Genomic DNA, 19,824 nt, shown 5'->3' with positions numbered 1-19,824 from the left:
GAAAATAGTTCCTCCCCTTGAAGGTACCTAAGACAGCATTGTGCTTCTCTGGTTATTTATTTGAACTGTTCAGATTTGTCCATCTGCTCCTTCCTTCAGAAGTCACTCTGTTTTTCTTTTTCTTTTAAACTATCACTTATTCCAGAAATGTAATGCATGTGGGTAGGAAATTAGCGAAGGGAGTGTCTTATAAGAAGTTTGCTTTCCACAACCCTCAAGACTTTCTGTGCATGGCCTTGATTTACTCCCCTGTACGGAGTATTCCAAAGTCTTTAAACCACAAAATGCAGAAGCCACTGGGCCAAAAAATCTGCACCCTGTGTTTTGAGTTAAATAAAAGATGCTGTCTCCTGGAGGTTTTGAGTTTATTTTTATCTATATAATGCAGATGTTATGTGTATGCAATCATTACTCATTTGATAGGTGTATTTTAGAATAGGAACTCCACCGTGGAGGAGTCTGTTTTCCTGCTACTTGGCTAGCTTCCAATCTGTGTGAACAAGTTCATAAAAATAGTGTGCAATATATACTTGCAACAGAGACCTGCATTCCCAGGCATCCGACGTTCAGAAGACCGTGTAGATTGGTATTAATGACGGTTAACGAACGCTTCTTTTTTAAAAAAAGATTAAATTAAACGTGGGTTATAGCAGTATAGTTTTATTTACTTTATTCTTTCGAGGCTAACTCCAGTGTAGACTTTCCCTCTCCTTCCTCCACGTTTTCCTCCCAATCAGCTAAAAAGATAGTGATTGTATGAAATTTAGTGTGGATTTAGGCTTTGTAAAAACAAGCATTTTACAAAACTGATGCCATTGGAAATGATTCCATGTCTGTTTTTCAAAATTCCAGTAGAAAGCTTTTTGAAGGGGGCAAAAACATTCCCCTGTAGGTTTTTGCAACCCAAACACTGACACCTATGAAATATACTAGAAACAGACTGTCCACAAAAGTGAAAGTGGCTAGTTTCTTTTCAATCTCTAAACAGAGAGAAATGGAGAATGTAAACCGTATAAAGTGTGAGAAGTAAATATTGAAAATGCTTCTATTTTGATATGCTGCTAGTGGAAGTAAATACAGAGCTTTTAACCTGGTGAGTACCTCATTAAAGTTTTAATTTGAGAAGGAGGCTTTTGTGTTTTCAATCATTCAATCTGAACTCAGTGCAGATTGGAAGCAATGTGCCATTCTCTCTTCCTGTGTGTGGGAGGCTTTGTCCAGTAGAAAATAAGGCTGCACTTCCTTTCCTTACCCAACCAATCAGTGAGTTCCTCAAAGATGCGAATGTAGAAATAGATGTGTGGGAGTTTTGTGGTGTTTTAGAAATGAAATTCACACATGTTCGTTGCACAGTGCTATCTGTTTCACGCTTGTCTTTGTGCTAATGCAGTTACAAGTGTGTTAGGGTTCTTAAAGGGTCCTATCTGTTTGTTTGTGTGTTTTGTTGTTGTTTTTTGTACAGAAATGGAAAAATACGGTTCACTGATATCTTCAGACATTGCGTCTTGTGTGTAGGTGGCTTTGAGGAGCCACAAGAATTTTTCCTCTTATCATTGTTCTCAACCTCTTATCTAAGGCAGCCTTTTTAGATGTGACTCCTCTGAGAATTAATTCTAAATCACACAGCTCTTATATATACCGCCAACTCTTCCCCCTAGAGCTGTGGATTGTACCAGTCCAGGGAGCGAGGCCTTGTTGGAAGATTGAATCTGTTTAGGCACTTACATCATATCATAATGTGTAAGTGCTTCCCAAGTATTTGAAAATACACATGGCATTACCTCTCCCTCCCCAGCCTGTTGGAGAAATAATCTGATCAGTTTATAGGCTGTTATGTGGGGGCAAGAGTGGGTATATTGTGTTTTTATAACACACGGAGGGAAAGCTGAGTTGAAGCGAGTTTTGAAAGCAGAGAGATCTGCTTTCTCTTTCATGGAAGTGAGTGCGGTAGTCGAGGGCCAATTCCTGTGGAGAGTCAACTCGTGTGCCGCCCTTCTAATAGATTCTTTTTTGTTCAGGTGGAATGAAGCTCTCGTCAGAGGCCATGAATATGGAGGCAGAGGCCATCTCTGGCAGTTAGAACCGATCTCCTAAATGGCTTTGAATATCAGGCCTTGAACTGGATGTGTATGCAGCAGGGAGCCAGTGCAGAGCGTGACGCACCAAGGTGGTGGTGATATGGCAACCTGTGTGTCTAAGCAGACAAATTATTGCCAACAAGTTGACACTTCTGTGGGTGGATGTGGCTTCGTTCCTAGATATTGGCTGGAATAATACTGCCTGGAAATCATGAATGTGAATCTCCATAGCTAGGTCTGTGCGTGATTAGACGGTGCTATTTTTCTGACCAGTTAGAGAGAGAGGATGGCACTTTTTTTGCCACCTTGGCTATTTAGGCCTCAATGTGGTATGTGGCAGAAGGGGTTACTAATCTTCTGTCCTGTTTGCAATCTGATATTGTTCCCCCAATTTCAGACCTAAAAGTTGCAATTCTCCAACAAAAAAACTTCAAAAACAGACTCCAACGAGAAACTGCAGAATTGGAATGAATTTTGCAAACTGGACACCATTAAATTAGGCTTGAATAGAGACTGGGAGTGGATGGGTTGTTACACAAAGTAAAAACTATTTCCGCATGCTAACTTTTTCCCTTGCTGTTACTCACACCTTTTTGTCAACTGTTTGAAATGGGCCATCCTGATTATCACTACAAAAGTTTTTTTTTTCTCCTACTGATAATAGCTCACCTTCATTGATTAGCCTCGTTACAGTTGGTATGGCAACAGCCATTGTTTCATGTTCTCTGTGTATATAGATCTTCCTACAGTATTTTCCACTGCATGCATCCAATGAAGTGGGTTTTAGCCCATGAAAGCTTATGCTCAAATAAATTTGTTAGTCTCTAAGGTGCCACAAGTACTCTTCGTTCTTTTTGCTGATACAGACTAACACGGCTGCCACTCTGAGATCTTTGTTTCTGTGGTTCTTCAGCAGCTAGGCTTGTGCTTCCCCTTCTCCCCAAAGACTGAGGAGAGCCAGGACTTCTTTCCCGGACCAGGCAGCACCACAGACTAACACAGCTACCACTGAAACCTGTTCCCCTAATGTATTTACAAACTAAAAAGTGAAACTGATTTGAAATAGGTCTATTTTCATTGTCAGAGCTGATTTACTCGGCAGACTACTAGTATCCAGTTGAAAAGTAAATTAGATTTCACTTTTATTGTTCGAAGGTGTTAAGTTTGCAGGTAGTCTTTTTAAGTTTATGAATTTTAATCTGGCAGCTCATTAAAACTGAGAGAGGGTATTGCCTCTTTGCAAGCAGTATTACATCTTTGTGTGAGTATGGTCTCTCAGTTCTCCAAGCCCCTTATTTACTCGTGTCTCTTGTTACAGCCACGTAAATCTCATATTTCACGTTGTTGCTAGATGTCACTCTTCAAATGGTTTATTGTTTTATCTGTCTGTGGAAGCTGGTTCTTTGAGACAAAGCCTATTGGGTGTGGATCTTTAGAACCTTCGGATGAGGAGTCTGAAGCTTTAAGGCTCCCTTTCTGCACCGTACATCCTCCCTTAGTTCTCAACTCTTACTGCATCCGTTGTAAAATACTGACCCCAGTGTGACAGAGGTATTTGCAGGGACCAAACAAAAACCTTTTACACAAGCAAGTTTATGTATAACTCTTAAAAGATTTATTGAAGAAACCAGACCTGTAGCCAGTCTTAAGCTTGATAGGTGCAAATTTAACCAATTATTTGAGCTTTGCATGCAAGACTAAAGAACTTTATCTTAACCCTTAACCTCTCTGTTTTGACAAGGCTATTTTAGACTCTTACGTTACGAAGCCATCTTATTTTTTTTAATAGATTTCCTTTCATTTAAAGTAATTCCAAAGGGTGTTCTAAACAGTTCAGACACAGTGCTGGGCTTGGTTTTTCCGACCTGAATAGAACAAGAAAAATCTCTCTCTCTGGTGATGAAGACTGCCTCTGAGGTGGGATACTGCAGATGTTAAACAACAATGCTGTAGAAAAGTTTGGGCCAGAGAATGTTGTTACCTGTTTGAAACTCAGTGGGAACTTTTGGAGTCAGAATGTAACTTCCCACATTATTTGGTTAGGATACCTGGGTTACCATGATCACGACAGTGGGAGAACCCGGCGCTTCTCATCTAACCCTATGAACAGGCCCATTCATTCCTACAGCTGGACGCGTCCTTGGGAGTCTAATCAGGAGTAGAGCATACATGTAGATGAGGGGGAATGCTGAGTCTTTATCGTCACACCTTCAAAGCAGAGTGCATCTGTAACTTGCTACATGGTCCCTCCTCGGGGTGTGTCTTCATCCTTCCTGAAACCCACACCAGAGAGCATCCTCCATCTAAAGACAGGACCTAGGACCACTTAGGACAGTCCTGCTTCCACTTAATGACTCCATTGCATTGATGTGCCACCCTCTGTCCCCAAACTGACTGTAACCTAGAGAAAGCTCTCAGTTCTTGTGGCCTCAGAGATTGAATGGTTAAAGTTGGAACCCAAACAGCTACTGCATTTTGGTGATTTCCACCATCTCCCCTGGAACTACTTCAACCGTCATGTGCCGGGGACGACATCAATTCACATTTTTTCAGACTGACTAAATTTTAAAAATTCCAGTTCCTGATACAGCATCTTCTGTGCCCCAAGTTATTTTTAAAAAAAAAAAAAAAATCCATTACAGTTTTTATATAAGGATTTCCTGCTCTTTTCTTTATACGGGGCCTGTGACAGATGGGAGTAGCCATACGAGTGTGTGAGGATTGCAAAGGGTGGGAGAGCACGCCCTGTGACAGAGGGTCTCTTTAGTTAAATCACTTTCTCCCTAGCGCTGACTGTACAGTTGGTTTAGTTCAATTCACAAAGTAACCAAAGAAGGTGGACGCTTTTGCTGGTTGCAGCGTTCTGAAATGTTTGTTGCGGCTATTGTAGATAGAAAATTGTGATTCTTCTTCCCCCCCCCACCCCACCCCCCTAAGTTGATAGTGTCCCTTTAAGGTCTTCCCTCACCCCTTTTGCCGTTGCATAGTTACATTTCAGTTCTGTTTCTGATCTTGCTACAGTGTTTCTAAAAGTCTCTGTGTTAAAATATTTTTCATAGGAGAAAATTAACTTGTATTGCCTGGAATCCCAGCAAACTTACTGAGATCGGTCTCCGGGATGGAGCCTGCTGTGAAGGGTTTATATAATTTCTAGATATACTGGAGTTAATTCAGGCCACGAAAATGCCTCATTTTAGCCCATGTCTGGGCTGTTGGGACTGAGTTGGAAACCTTTCCAAACACTCAAATTGTAACAATTGTGTTAGACTGTGAACTCGTCTGTACAGTTAAACTGTCAATCATGCAGTAAGTTCTGCAGCCTTTGTGCTATGGGCCACGAACTAAGACCTTCTCATGACCCACTCCCAGCATCCCAATCTCTCCCACTACACAGTTCTCAATATATTTAATTCTGCAGATGACCGAGAAGGGCTCTGCTGACCATTGGTGATCGTAGACTGCAGTTGGTATATCTCTAACTATAGATTGATTACCTTGGAGTCTGGCATGATTAGTCCTAAAATTATTTCAACTCTCCTTGTCCAAATTGGGCTGGGAGGCCCAGCTAGCTTACAGCTATGTCTGTAAACACTGGTCAAGATGATTCTGTTAGAATCATTTTGGAACATGTTTTGCTGCTTCAAACAGTGGGCAAGGCCTTTCGTGTAATGAGGCTTTGATGATAGCTGGGTTTATGAGAGAGAATGCCTTTAGTAGATTTTTGTCACAGATGTACATAGCAGCTGAAAAAGAGGGACTGAAAGATGATGAACCTTCAGACAGCAAAGACATCTGGTTTAAGGGAGGCAGCACCTGAGAGGTCCATAAATCTCTTCCAAAATCACTAGTAATTGATTCAGGCCTGTTCAGTTCCCTTTGAAAATGAGCCTCTGTGGGATGCATGAGCATGTCCACCTGTGGAAGCAGTCTGCCTTCTGAAGGTGTGATGGACTTTGGTCTCAGGAGCAGTGCCCTGCCTGCGATGGCTGTAGTGGCACTGGCCATTAAAGCCTCTAGAGCAAATGCCAGTTTGGTGTTTAAGACAAAGATCATTTGGGCAAGTGCACTATGCATGGAAAGGGAGGGGGGACCTGCATTTAGAATGAAATCCAAGTCCTACAGAGTAACTGCACTATGAAGAACTTTTCTTAAATCTACAAAATCCAGAGAAGTCAAAGCAAAGGATGAAACTGTCCTTAACTCACCTTGTGTCTAGATATTGCAGCTAATCAGGGCATGTAAGTTTCCACCCACTGTCTCCTTTAGGCACCAAGGGGTGAATTTGAAGAAGTTTCAGTATTAACTCCTGATTTCCAGGTGCTTCTGGGTTTAAATCTTTATTTTATTTTTGATGCACATTTCCTTTGTTCTGGTATTTAAAGCAAAGGGGATATAGGAGCTGAACAGAACCCTATTTGTTCGTAACTGTGCCCAAAGTAATATCTTGGGGGTCCTTTAACAAGCTGAATTTTTTTTTGATTTGCCATTAGTCTCATGTCTGTGTATTGTTCTGAATATTCAGAAAGCATGTAGCTGCTGCATGTGTATTGCTTTCTGGGCCAAAATGCCTTTGAAATATATCAACATGTTTAATATTTAGGTTATAGAATCAGGAGCTGGTGCCTTGTCTTTGTTCCTTACTGTAAAGTGCCCAGAATGATCCTTGCTGTATCCAAATTAGATCTTGCTTTGCTCAAGAGTACGGAAGTGTGTGCCAACCAGTTGAGTTCTAATCTCGGCCCGAACACAGATTTGTGGCTTTGGGAAAGTCACTCCATTTGTTTTCTCACCTATGAAATATAGTGGCCTGCCCTCATATGGTATCTACAGCAGATCACTGAATCACACAAGGGAACAGGATGACCGGTAACTGAAGCTCTTATCTGTAATGTATTGGAGGAAAAGCTGTGTTTCCCCAGGGGACTTCGATCTGAGTGCCAGTACCAAAACATTCTAGGGATTTCTAAACCTTATACATAATGGTTTTCTAATTCAAAAAGTTTTGCATCCAACACAAGGGAATTCTATGTTAGACTTCAACTTGACAGTAAAGAAAAATTTATCACAGACCCAAAAAGTTAGTGGTAGTTTAGGTACAAATGATCATTTTTCATTAAAGACTTGGATAATGGAGTGGAGAGTAAGCTTATAAAATTTGCAGATGACACCAAGCAGGGAACGGTTTCTCGCTTCTTGGAGGACAGGATTAGAATTGAAAATGAACTTGAAAAATTAGAGAATTGGTCTGAAGTCAACAAGAGGAAATTCAATCAAGACAAGTCCAGAGTGCTACATGTAGGAAGGAAAAATCAAATGCACAACAACAAAATCAGGAACAATTGGGCCAGTGGTTCTCAACTAGGGATATGCAGAGGTCTTCCAGGGGCTACATCAACTCATCTAGATTTTTGCCTAGTTTTACAACAGGCTACATAAAAAGCACTAGCGAAGTCAGTACAAACTAAAATATCATACAGACTATGACTTGTTTATATTGCTGTATCTAGGATACACTGAAATGTAAGTACAGTATTCCTATTCCAGTTGATTTATTTTATAATTCTATGGTAGAATGAGAAGGTAAGCAATTTTTCAGTAAGTGTCCTGAGACACTTATGTAAGCATATAGTTTTTAAGCGAAGTGAAACTTGTGGTTCACAAGACATATCAGACTCCTGAAAGGCGTACAGTAGTCTGGAAGGGTTGAAAGCCACTGGACTAGGTGACAGGACAGCAGAAAAGGATTAGGGGAGGGGTTATAGCGGATCACAAATTGAATTTGAGTCAACCACATGGTGCAAAAAGAAAAGGAGGACTTGTGGCACCTTAGAGACTAACAAATGTATTAGAGCTTAAGCTTTCGTGAGCTACAGCTCACTTCATCGGTGAGCTGTAGCTCACGAAAGCTTAAGCTCTAATAAATTTGTTAGTCTCTAAGGTGCCACAAGTCCTCCTTTTCTTTTTGCGAATACAGACTAACACGGCTGCTACTCTGAAACATGTCACATGGTGCAGTTATGCAAAAAGCTAATATTCTGGGATGCATTAACAGAAGTGTTCTATGCGGGACTCGGGAGGCAATTGTCCTGCTCTACTTGGTGCTGATGAGCCTGCAACCGGAGTACTGTGTCCAGTTCTGGGTGCCACACTTTAAGAAAGGTGAGGGCCAATTGGAGAGAGTCCAGAGCAGAGCAACAAAAAGTTTAGAAAACCTGACCTATGAGGGAAGGTTAAAAAAATGGGGCATGTTTAGTTTTGAGAAAAGAAGGCTCAGAGGAGACCAAGTAAGTTTTCGAATATGTCAAAGGCTGCTACAAAGAGGCCAGGGATCAGTTTTCTCCATATCTGCTGATGGCAGTACAAGAAGTAATGGGCTTAATCTGCAGCAAGGGAGATTTTTAGGAAAAACTTTCTCACTAGAAGGATATTAAGCTCTGGAGTAGGCTTCCCAGGGAGGTTGTGGATTCCGCATCACTTGAGGTTTTTAAGAACAGGTTAGAAAAATATTTGTTCAGAAATACAGGAATGACCTAAGCTAGGTGTACTGGGTCCTGCCTTAGCTCAAGGACTGGATTGGATGGCCTCTGGAGGTCCCTTCCAGTCCTACATTTCTGTGATTGTGTCTTGATTATATTTGTAATGTGCGACTAGAATAAAATCCAAACTGGTAATATATATACTTAGTGCATTAAAAGGGCCAGTTTCACAAAACAGAAAACAATTGAGCCAGATCAGTTGTTGGAAAGAATTTAAACAGAAAAATGTGAATAACTGGGAACTGTAGAAGAATATTTGAATGGATGCCTAAAAAGCCACAACTGAGAGAGAAGGTTTCTCTGGCTAAACAACCAATCCAGTTTAGTGGGGAAGCGAAAGCAACTGCAAACAACAAAACATATAAAAATGGAAGAAAGGGGAAGTTGATAGTGATAATGAATATAAATCAGAAGCTAGTGGATTGCAGAAAATTGATAAGGGAAACAGAAGGGCACAAGGAGAAATGTATGGCCAGCAGAGTTAAGGAAAATCAGTTTTCTTAAAAAGTATGTTAGGAACAAAAGGAATAAATACAATGGTCCATTAGTAGACAGAAATGATAGAATTGTCAATGAAGAAAAAGGCACAAGTGTTGGATGCATTTTTGCTCTGTATTTGGAATGCAAAAAGCTATTCGGTTCGTATTTAGACACAATATGTGCAAACCGTTTTCAGATTTTTTTTTAAAAGTGCTTCTGGCGTGAGATTTCAGCTGCCACGCCTTGCTGCGAAGGGAATGCGTATAGCTGAAACAAACATCTTGGAATGAGGTCTGCAGTTACGTTGTGTCAGGTGCATCTGAAATGAAGGCTCAGGCCTTGTCTACGCTTAAAAAATTAGGTCGACCTAGGTCTACGTCACTCAGGGCTGTGAAAGATTTTGCTCCCTGAGCATCGTAGTTAGGTCAACCTAACCCCCGGTGTAGCCACGGCTAGGTCCATCAAAGAATTCTTCTGTCAACCTAGCTACCGCCTCTCGGAGAGACTGATGACCTACATCTATGGGAAAGCCCCTTCTGTCAGTGTAGGGAGTGTCTACATTATGGCAGCACAGCTGCAGCGTAGATATGGCCTGTGTTCCTTCAGGCATCCATGGGGGTGGGTCCCTAGTGTAACTGCACTTTTTTTGAAGTCGAAATATATTTGTGACGACAATGTCCTAATTCCCTACTGGGTTCTGAAACATTGTTCTGTAGGAGAGCTGCACAGAAAACTTGTGCCTGCCGACCAGAATGCTCGCGCTTTATAAGAAGTTACAATGGGAAACCGTACTTTGCCCTTGTTGAAGCTCACATAGACATCTCACTATGGGTTTGGGAGCCTAACTTTAGGCTCCCAGGTTTGAACGATGATGGATTTGTAGACTAAAGACAATTCTGACTACAGATGCTGTTTGAGAGAGATGTGGAGAACGCGAGTTGAGGGTGGGGTGCTTGGAGGGGAAAAAAGTTCTGCTTTCAGGTGCAGGGGTTACTGTAGCGTAGTCCTGTATGCGAACGTAAAGAGTGCGGTAAAACAGAACTGTGCCAAGCAGCAGGCATCCCACTGCTGCTGATCCAACACAGCACAGTACTCCGGGCACAGAGCTGGAAGGCTTTTTGGGACGTGTGTGGCTCCTCGGATGGGATGGCGGAGAGAGCAGTCTGCCCAGGGCATAGTGAACGGCAGTGGCTCATGCAGTGTGCAACATCAGAATGGAGTTTGGAGCTTGGGGGGAAATGCGAAAAGGGTTGCACTTCCACCTTGTGCCCGTTTTACAGCCCTCCCAGCACACTGGATTTGTTATAGGGACGTAACGAGAAGGGGTAGTTCGACTGTTACTGCATGCTGGCAAAGAGTGATCTCTCTGTATTAGAGGAGAGAGTGCATTTGGAGCTCAGATACCACGCTAACTAGATAGAGAAAGTTGTAGGTCTGATTTCCATGACTCACTCTGGAATGATGATAACCTAACCTAGGTTTTGTATGTTTAAAGGCTTAACAGGACCATTAGATCATCTAGTCTGACTACGTAACAAGTCCTGCTCACTGCTTTTCTGCTTATACATCGAAGCATCGCACGGCCCTTTGCACCACAGCATTGCACTTGAAGCTCGTGTTGAGTTGCTTGTCTACTATGATTCCTAGACCCTTTTCATATTGGTTCCTCCCCAGGGTACAGTCTCCCATTCTGTAGCTGTGGCTTATCTTCCTTGTTCCTAGATGTGTCGCTTTGCACTTGGCTCGGCTGTATTAGAACATGGTTTGTCTCAGAGGGCCCAGCTTACTGGGATGTCCGGATCGCTCTGTAAGACTGCCCTGGCCGCCTCATTACTTGCTAATCTGGCCGTTTTTGTCATTGGAGTGTGAGCTGCATTCCAGTCTCGTTTGCAGATCTAAGAGCTAATTGCAGTATGATTATTACTAAAATATTTTCATATAATTTCTGTTCCCTCTCTCCCTCCCCTGACCCCATGAAATGGCTTCATTTAGCTATCAACAGCTCAGGTGCAGTTCTTAGTCATTTATGAAAGTCCAGGAAATGTGTTGTAAGGCCCAGCTGGGATCCTGAAGCTGGTCTGGAAAGTCCCAGGTGACTGCAGCTTCAGGCTGTATGGTGAATGGTGCTGATGGTGAATGGCTAGCATGTCTTGTGCAGCTGAACTATAATTTGTCACACATCTGGCAATGAACACAGTTTTAGAACAGGAGTGGAAGTGCAGTAAGGATTGCATGTTTAAACCAAGGTCCACTGGCAAAGCTGACTCTCCATTTAATCATCAAAGTAGCCTTCTAACTGGAAATACCAAGCAATTCCCATGTCAGATGTATGATTTGCTCTTTTACCTTGAGGTGAAGTTGGTTCATGTTGTCCTTGAACCTGACATCTCTGTGTAACCAGCCTCTGCTAAGTGACTGACGCTTTGACAGTAACACATTCAGAAGGGAGTCCCCAGTTCAACACTTCTGGTGATAGTCTTGCTAAGAACAAGGGAGTTGTAATTGCAGGAATTCTTGATTCATCCTTTTGCAAACTTGATGCTTAAACTTGAGGAAAGTCCATTTTGTTTGAAAAACCCTACTGATTAATATTTAGCTAATCTGAGTTCTATTCCATGTCTTTCTCTGCTTGATGGCAATGTTCCAATTTGCCTAGGTTCATGCGTGGGAGATCTCAGACCAGTTGCTACAGATCCGCCAGGATGTAGAATCATGCTACTTCGCAGCACAGACCATGAAGATGAAGATTCAAACGTCGTTCTATGAACTCCCCACAGACTCGCATGCTTCATTGCGAGACTCTTTACTGTCCCACATCCAGAACTTGAAAGATCTGTCACCAGTCATTGTAACTCAGGTAAGCCGTGTGTTACTCCTGGTGTGGAGGAGGAAAAGGAGCATTTCTCAAGGCAGTCGCATACTACCTTTCCATAATAAAGGACGAATAATTCAGTGCCTTAATTAGATATGCATTGTGGACACGATGTAACATTTACACCACTGCCCAGTCAAATCCATTCTGTGCAATAATTGCTGCCTTGTTTAGGGGAAAGGGCAAGATATAGATGCTGCAAGTTGCGTTTAATCATAACTAAAGTTTTTCACTGCTGGCTTTGAGAAATCCAGCATTCATGCTCCCTGGCTCTTCTTCATTTAGCGTGGAGCAGAAAAAACGGAGAAAAGGAAAATCAATGCCCTTTAGACCCAGTCAGAGCAGTATCTCCATTTATAGGCTCAGCTTAGTTTATTTCTTGTCCGATGATGAATTCAGCAATGATTCAATATATTAATACATTATTTTACTCCTTTCTGTGCTGCTTTGGGAGAGGGATGGGTGGAGCTGCTATGCAAGGATCTTTTCCCTGCTCAGCTACAAAAAAAATATTGAATTACCCATCAAAACACCCTCAGAGACTGGAAGGTCTCTGACGTGAGGTGCTACCATTTCCCCAGGGCTGTGTTCATCTTAGATATTGAACTAATTATTCCTTCATGTCGTCAACTTGGCTCTCCTGTGTGACACTGCAAAGCACTTGTCACTACATCCCTATGAAGCCCAAATCAACCTTGCTACCTGTTGGTCCTCGATCAGCCTACAGGGTCTGATCATGCACTGGTTGAAGTCAATGGGAATTTTGCATTTGACTTCTGTGCAGGCAAGGTTGGGCCTGAATGAAAATTGTTTATAGCCGAGGAACTGTACGTGGCTTCAGTTCCAAATTAAATGCAAATAACCTCACAGTGCTGCCAAGGAGACTGGCTAAGTTTCTAGGGAACAGTGTGTATGATGCAGCCTCCACTAGCCAACCTGAGAGAAGGTTTGCAGCCATGGCGAAGATGGGTGGCCATCTGGATCAGATACTGCAGTTTGCAAGTGGGTGGGAGAGTGCTGGCCTCAGACTGACAGGTGAGTTGAAGGCCCTGTGACCCCTCAGCCTGAAGGAAAAGAGACTGTTACCTATGACTAAATGATGTGCCCAGCAAAAGTCATGCAGCCCCTTCCTTCCTGGTGGAGTGGTGCATTGGGTCACGAGTATTCTATTGCTGCTTACGCACCAGAGAAATAGTACTTTGGCTCGTGGCTACTGAGTCCTGTGGGATTCCATAAGATTGGAGGGCTCTGGCTTTCCTTCAGAGGGTTTGATTTCTCCCATCTTCTCTGTGTTGCTGAACAGAAACAGGATGTTTTTCTCCCTGTCTAGCTGCACGAATTGGACACTCCATGTTTTTAGCACTGGTCTTAGACTTTTTCTTTTTCCCCCCCCCCCCCCCCCACATTTTAGCTGGCATTAGCCATAGCAGATCTCGCCCTACAAATGGCTTCTTGGAAGGGCTGTGTACAGACACTGGTGGAAAAGTAAGTATTTGTTTTATATCATTAAGCTTTATAGAAATATTAAACCTACAAATCACTCCACTCCTACAAGACTTAGCCTACAGGAATGCAAAAAGAAAGGTAATGATCTGAAAGCACAACTGCACTTGTGTGCACTAATACAAAAGAGTTGGAAAAGTGTTAGAAAATAACCTTTTCATGACTGATGATTTAAGTAGCTCCTGATTCCAATTGAATTATAGTAGTGAAGTGTTGTAGGTGAGGCGAGTGGCAAGTCAATTTATAGACATATCTGTGATTGAAGCCGTGCATGCTTTTTTGGGGCTCTGGTCTAAGCCTTCCTCAGCTCCATTTCTGTATTACTTTACAATCCCTTTCTCATGCGCATAGCTGGCTTATCCTTCTAGTTTAGGGTTGATCAGTAGTCTCAAGCCAATCAATGCTGCATCTTAACTGATTGCAATGGTAGCTGGTTAGTGTCGTGAGACATTCCTTTCACTTCTTGCTAGGGCTGAGTACTGTCACTGAGCAACTGGAGCTCAAAGCAGGATCCACGTCCGGCAATGCTTGTCACTGCATGAGGCCAGCACATACACATGGCGCTGTCATGAAATGTTGCACGTGCTGTGCGAAGTTTCTACTCTACAAAGCCACTGCAATGTGAAATGGAGATTGCGTGACGCCATTGTTGGTGGCGTGTGCATGTGATAGGACTTAAGTTGTTGTGTTTGTAGGACGAGATTTTTGTCATCCTCCTTGACAGGCACTTCCAACTATGATAGGAGAACTAAACCCCAAACCGGGGTCAGTAATGCTCATTTATTTCGTAGCCTAACGTTTGCTTTTGACATGAATCCAGATGATGTGTTTTCGGACAACTCTGTCCAGAAACTCTTCCAGTGACATTCCTCTCCTGTCCCACTGTGGTGTTAAAGGTGCTTAGACGCTCCTGGAGTTCGATATTATGCATGTTGGCGAGCCCCTTTCTTCTCCATGCCATTTCACCTCTTTGCCACTCTGTCTGCTTCAGATACAGTAACGACGTGACATCGCTGCCCTTTCTGCTGGAGATCCTCACGGTGCTGCCAGAGGAGGTTAATAGCCGATCTTTGCGCATTGGAGCCAATCGCCGTACTGAAATCATTGAAGACCTGGCTTATTACTCCAGTACAGTGATCTCCCTTCTAGTAAGTAGATTACCTGGAATGCAGGCATGTGACAAATCAGCCTGCTCGGGTGAGACTATTTCAGATCTAGCCTGGGTTGAAAGTGATCAGGAAGCTATCAGGCCTCCTAACTGCTGCCGGTATGAAACTAGTTGCTCTCTCCAGTCCCTAGCGGATGAGAGTCAAACAAAAAAGCACAGCTGGCCCCCAGCTGTAAGCAGTAGGCCAAGGAATGAGTTTGGTCATGGAGACTTAACTACCCCTCAGCTAGTTTCTCCAGGTCAGGATTGAGACACGTTAGCAAGGGGCAGTGTGGGGAGGAAACTTGCCCTGCCACTGTTTGTTCTGTGCTTAAAAGACTTCAGTCTCCTGGGCTGTCAGTCCAGCAGCTCTCACTAGCACTAAATGCGTTTAGACATAAGGCCCTACTTGAATCCCAGCTGAGTTGTGGACAAGCCATGGAAAATCATGGAAAAGTAATAATGTCCATTGTTTTTTCCACTGTTGGCCGCCCCTGGGGTCTGCAATACCGTGAATTAAGTAGGGCCTTATTTATAGATCATAAAAAGATGAGGGATCTCAGACCATTCACTTATCTTACTTAAACATAAAAGGAGACTGGCAGAGAGAACCTTTAACGTAATTCTAGAATAAGAGGTATTGATTTGTCAGAATAAGCACTTTAGGATTTACAGCTACCTAAAGGTCATCTTATTTATCTTATTTTTACCATGAGTTCTTTCTTGACTTACCCATGCCCTTCGTGCAAGGCCTTGAAGAGATGTACACCCCCCTGCCCCCCAGCTTGCCACGCCAATCAGCTGTTTGATGCGGGAAGCCGGGGGCGGGGGCAGCAGCACACTCAGGGGAGGAGGCGGAGGTGAGCTGGGGTGGGGAGCGGTTCCTCTGCCCCTTACTTGCTGTGCCCCTCTCTCCCCCCCCAAGCTCACCTCCACTCCGCTTCCTCCTGATTGGTGCGGCAAGCCTGGGAGGGAGGAGAAGCGGAGCTGTGGCGCGCTCGTAGGCGGAGGTGAGCTGCGGCGGCGGGGGCCGCAGCAAGTAAGGTGAGGGGGCACAGGGGAACTGCTTGCGGTAACTCGAATTTGAATATAATGAGGTAAAGCAGCCCCTTTCCCTGGAGCACTGCTTTACCGCGTTAAGCTGGGAGTTATTGCCAAGTCAGAGAAGGACCGGGATATCCTACAGGAGGATCTGGATGACCTTGTAAATTGGAGTAATAGTAATAGGATGAAATTTAATAGTGAGAAGTGTAAGGTTATGCATTTAGGGATTAGTAACAAGAATTTTAGTTATAAGATGGGGACGCATCAATTAGAAGTAATGGAAGAGGAGAAGGACCTTGGAGTATTGGTTGATCATAGGATGACTATGAGCTGCCAATGTGATATGGCTGTGAAAAAAGCTAATGCGGTCTTGGGATGCATCAGGAGAGGTATTTCCAGTAAGGATAAGGAGGTTTTAGTACCATTATACAAGGCACTGGTGAGACCTCACCTAAAATACTGTGTGCAGTTCTGGTCTCCCATGTTTAAAAAGGATGAATTCAAACTGGAGCAGGTACAGAGAAGGGCTACTAGGATGATCCGAGGAATGGAAAACCTGTCTTATGAAAGGAGACTCAAGGAGCTTGGCTTGTTTAGCCTAACTAAAAGAAGGCTGAGGGGAGATATGATTGCTCTCTATAAATATATCAGAGAGATAAATATCAGAGAGCGAGAAGAATTATTTAAGTTCAGCACCAATGTGGACACAAGAACAAATGGGTATAAACTGGCCACCAGGAAGTTTAGACTTGAAATTAGACGAAGGTTTCTAACCATCAGAGGAGTGAAGTTTTGGAATAGCCTTGCAAGGGAAGCAGTGGGGGCAAAAGATCTATCTGGCTTTAAGATTCTTCTGGATAAGTTTATGGAGGAGATGGTATGATGGGATAGTGTGATTCTGGTAATTAATTGGTATTTAAATATTCAGGGTAAATAGGCCTAATGGCCTGTGATGGGATATTAGATGGGTGGGATCTGAGTTACGCAGGAAAGAATTTTCTGTAGTTTCTGGCTGGTGAATCTTGCCCATATGCTCAGGGTTTAGCTGATCGCCATATTTGGGATTGGAAAGGAATTTTCCTCCAAGGCAGATTGGAAGAGGCCCTGGAGGCTTTTCGCCTTCCTCTGTGGCATGGGGCACAGGTCACTTGAGGGGGGCTTCTCTGCTCTTTGAAGTCTTTAAACCACGATTTGAGGACTTCAATAGCTCAGACATAGGTGAGGTTTTTCGTAGGAGTGGGTGGGTGAGATTCTGTGGCCTGCGTTGTGCAGGAGGTCGGACTAGATGATCAGAATGGTCCCTTCTGACCTTAGTATCTATGAATCTATATCAGACTGCATTATATGGGGGTAGAGGTGTACTTATGTTCCCAACGCTCCCGTAGTGTTCACCCAAAGGATGATATATGGTGGCAACTGCAAAAATGTACCTGGATGGAAAAATCAACATCCACAGGTGAATTTCTAGATGCTTTCTCATGGAGTGCCACTGAGGGGAGTCCAGGCTCTCCAGGGAGCTAACCGCTTGAGGACATTGGTGCTCAACAAGGCTTGTGACTTGGGTTTGAGGAGTGAAATGAATCAACCCGTCTCCAAAGCAGTTCACAGAGATTGAAAGGAGCTGACTAGAATATATCCAGACCCACTCTGCTCAGTCAGTGTTTTTCCAAGGATGCTTTACTCATTTCCTACTAAATTATTTGAACTAAATACTCAGGAGAGACCAATCTGGACCCCTCCCCGCCCAGCTCCAGGCTGTACTGGAATACATCCCCCATACACATTAATGCAGAGCTCCTCATTACTTTTTACCATTTCACATTGCTTATTTAAATGGGAAATACAACATGCCCCCTAGCTGTGCATAATAAGGCTGTTAATATCATAGACCCCCAGATGGAATTGCATTTTGATGTATTATAATAGATGGTAACAGAAATTATTTTTTTGCTTTGCAGCCTATGCTTTCTCTGCTTCTCTCCTTTTGCTGCCCTTTGCATCTGTGTCTGCTTTGCTGTCTGTCCCCATCTTTTCCTCCAGCTACTTTCCTTTTGCTTCAACTCTGCTGGCCATAATTTTTCTCATTTTCATAGCTGTTGGAATTGGAACAGATCTGCATACTTCTCTTCTTCTCCACCCTTAAAACCACCTCTTGCTTAATGCAGGTTCATTCCCCAGGTTCATTCTTCAGCACTTTGTCTAATCCAGTTTTGAATGCCACCAGTGATGTGGGTCACCACTTCCTTTGAGGGAATTATTCCATCACCTGACCAATCTCACCCTAAATTTTCCTGTGCACTCTTTAATGCCACTACTCCGAGTTACAGAACTTCATAAGATGTCAAATTCAGGAGTGGCAGAAGTGCCCTAAAAGTGAGGGGGACACTGATGCCTGAACCGTGACCCTGCTCCCAGTGCCACCCACTCTCCCCCAAGACTCCGCCTTCCCTCTTTTAAAAGTGATGAGGCCATGGCCCCTTCCCCCACCCCCATTCCAGCGTCCCTGGTCAAATTCCCTTCTCAGTTTGATGCTACACTCTTTGTTATTTGCAGACAGTTATTGTGTTCCCTTCTAGCCATTGTTTAGCTGTGCCATATGGAGACTATTTAACCTTACTTTGTGAATCAACTCTCTTGCCCATTTCTAATTCCTTTTGTTCTCTGGATCCCCTCCAGCTTGTTTGTATCTTTCTGATACCATATTGCTCAGAATTGGGCATAGTATTCTGGTTGTGCTCTGAAGCCATAAAGAGGCTTCCTGCAGCGTGATGGGGTACTTCTCCCCAAAGGATCTCCAAATCATATGGAGCATGTTGCCCTTTTCTTTTCTATCCTGTAACAAGCACCTCCAATTCATTGTCCAATATCGTCTTGTGTTTGTCTTGACTCCCCGGCTTTCCATATCTCTCCTGTGTTAAATCTCACTTTATTTTCAGCTCATATTTCTTCAGTCTAGGTCCTTGTATTTGTGTCCTTGTTGCTGCTTGTAACTTTTTCCCCAGACTCTTCATCCCTTACCATTTAGTTTCATTTGTTTGGTTAAGGTTAAGGTTGCTTCCTTTTTCCAGCTCATCAGTGAAGATGCTAAATAATTACTTCTGGGGGAATTCTGCATCATTGTGCGCGCGCGCAGAATTCATGTCCCCCGCAGATTTCGTTGTTCCCCGCAGAAAAATGAATTCTGATAGGGAAGCTGCAAGAGTGGTCATGCGCCCTTCCCTGGCAGCACAGGCAGGTCAATTATGGGCTCTTGGAGCAGCTGGTAGAGACATAAATCACTGCGGGGAGTGCTTGGCAGTCATGCGTGTGTGTGTGTGTGAGAGAGAGAGAGAGAGAGACTGTTCCTCTCGCTTTCTATTGCAGCATGCTCGGCATGGAAGGGGAGAGGGTATTGGGGTGTTTCTGAGAAGGTAGGCATGGGGCAGGCTCTGTCCCCTCAGGCAGAGCAGAATGTAGCAGCCTGCCTGTTTAGTGAATTGTTCCCATTGTCTTCGTGAATTCCCCCAGGAGTATAAAACAGGTGTAAAAGTTTTAAGACTCCTTTACATTGCCAGAGTAAAGGACAGTATGGCCTTAGAAATGCTTATGGTGCTTTAGTGATTAGAACTGAACTAAATTTTTGGACTGAAAAAATTTCCTATCAAAATGTGCTCCATGAATTGTTTGCTACTGGTCTATTTGGAGATGGTCAGTAGCCACTATAAATTGTGAGTTTGATTCCCCAGCCCTCACTTGCTCTTCAGGTGCCTATGATGTAACACTGAGCATATGGCTGCATATATTTGTTGTCTAATAACTAGAAATAAAAGAAAAGGAGTACTTGTGGCACCTTAGAGACTAACAAATTTATTAGAGCATAAGCTTTCGTGAGCTACAGCTCACTTCATCGGATGCCATCCGATGAAGTGAGCTGTAGCTCACGAAAGCTTATGCTCTAATAAATTTGTTAGTCTCTAAGGTGCCACAAGTACTCCTTTTCTTTTTGCGAATACAGACTAACACGGCTGCTACTCTGAAACCAGAAATAAAAGGTCAAACCTAGTTACATTACTGGGCGGGGGTTGGGGATTTTCGCCAGTGCTCCCCACTCCCCTTCTCCATCTATTATATTGTAGTTTAAATAAATTATCAAAATAAATGAAACCAGTGTGATTATATTGCGTT

The 19,824-nt window shown here is 43.3% G+C and overlaps 1 protein-coding gene across 2 annotated transcripts in view; it reads left to right on the top strand.

Annotated features, from left to right (window-relative positions):
- Positions 1-19,824, top strand: part of TNPO3 (transportin 3) — an 85,714-nt gene that overhangs the window by 22,411 nt on the left and 43,479 nt on the right. The window contains exons 1-4 of one of the 2 annotated variants that reach the window (XM_043499726.1): positions 3,415-3,561; positions 11,751-11,951; positions 13,378-13,451; positions 14,461-14,617. In XM_043499726.1, the coding sequence (XP_043355661.1) occupies positions 3,430-3,561; positions 11,751-11,951; positions 13,378-13,451; positions 14,461-14,617 (564 nt within the window). In that variant the 5' untranslated portion in view covers positions 3,415-3,429. Of the gene's footprint in view, positions 1-3,414; positions 3,562-11,750; positions 11,952-13,377; positions 13,452-14,460; positions 14,618-19,824 lie in introns of those variants that run through there. The other variant, XM_038395182.2, reaches the window with a different exon arrangement.

Source organism: Dermochelys coriacea, chromosome 1, assembly GCF_009764565.3.
Source record: "Dermochelys coriacea isolate rDerCor1 chromosome 1, rDerCor1.pri.v4, whole genome shotgun sequence".
Taxonomy (NCBI): Eukaryota; Metazoa; Chordata; order Testudines; family Dermochelyidae; genus Dermochelys; species Dermochelys coriacea.
The sequence above is the reverse complement of the archived record's forward strand: the minus strand, read 5'-3'. Positions and strand labels throughout refer to the sequence as shown.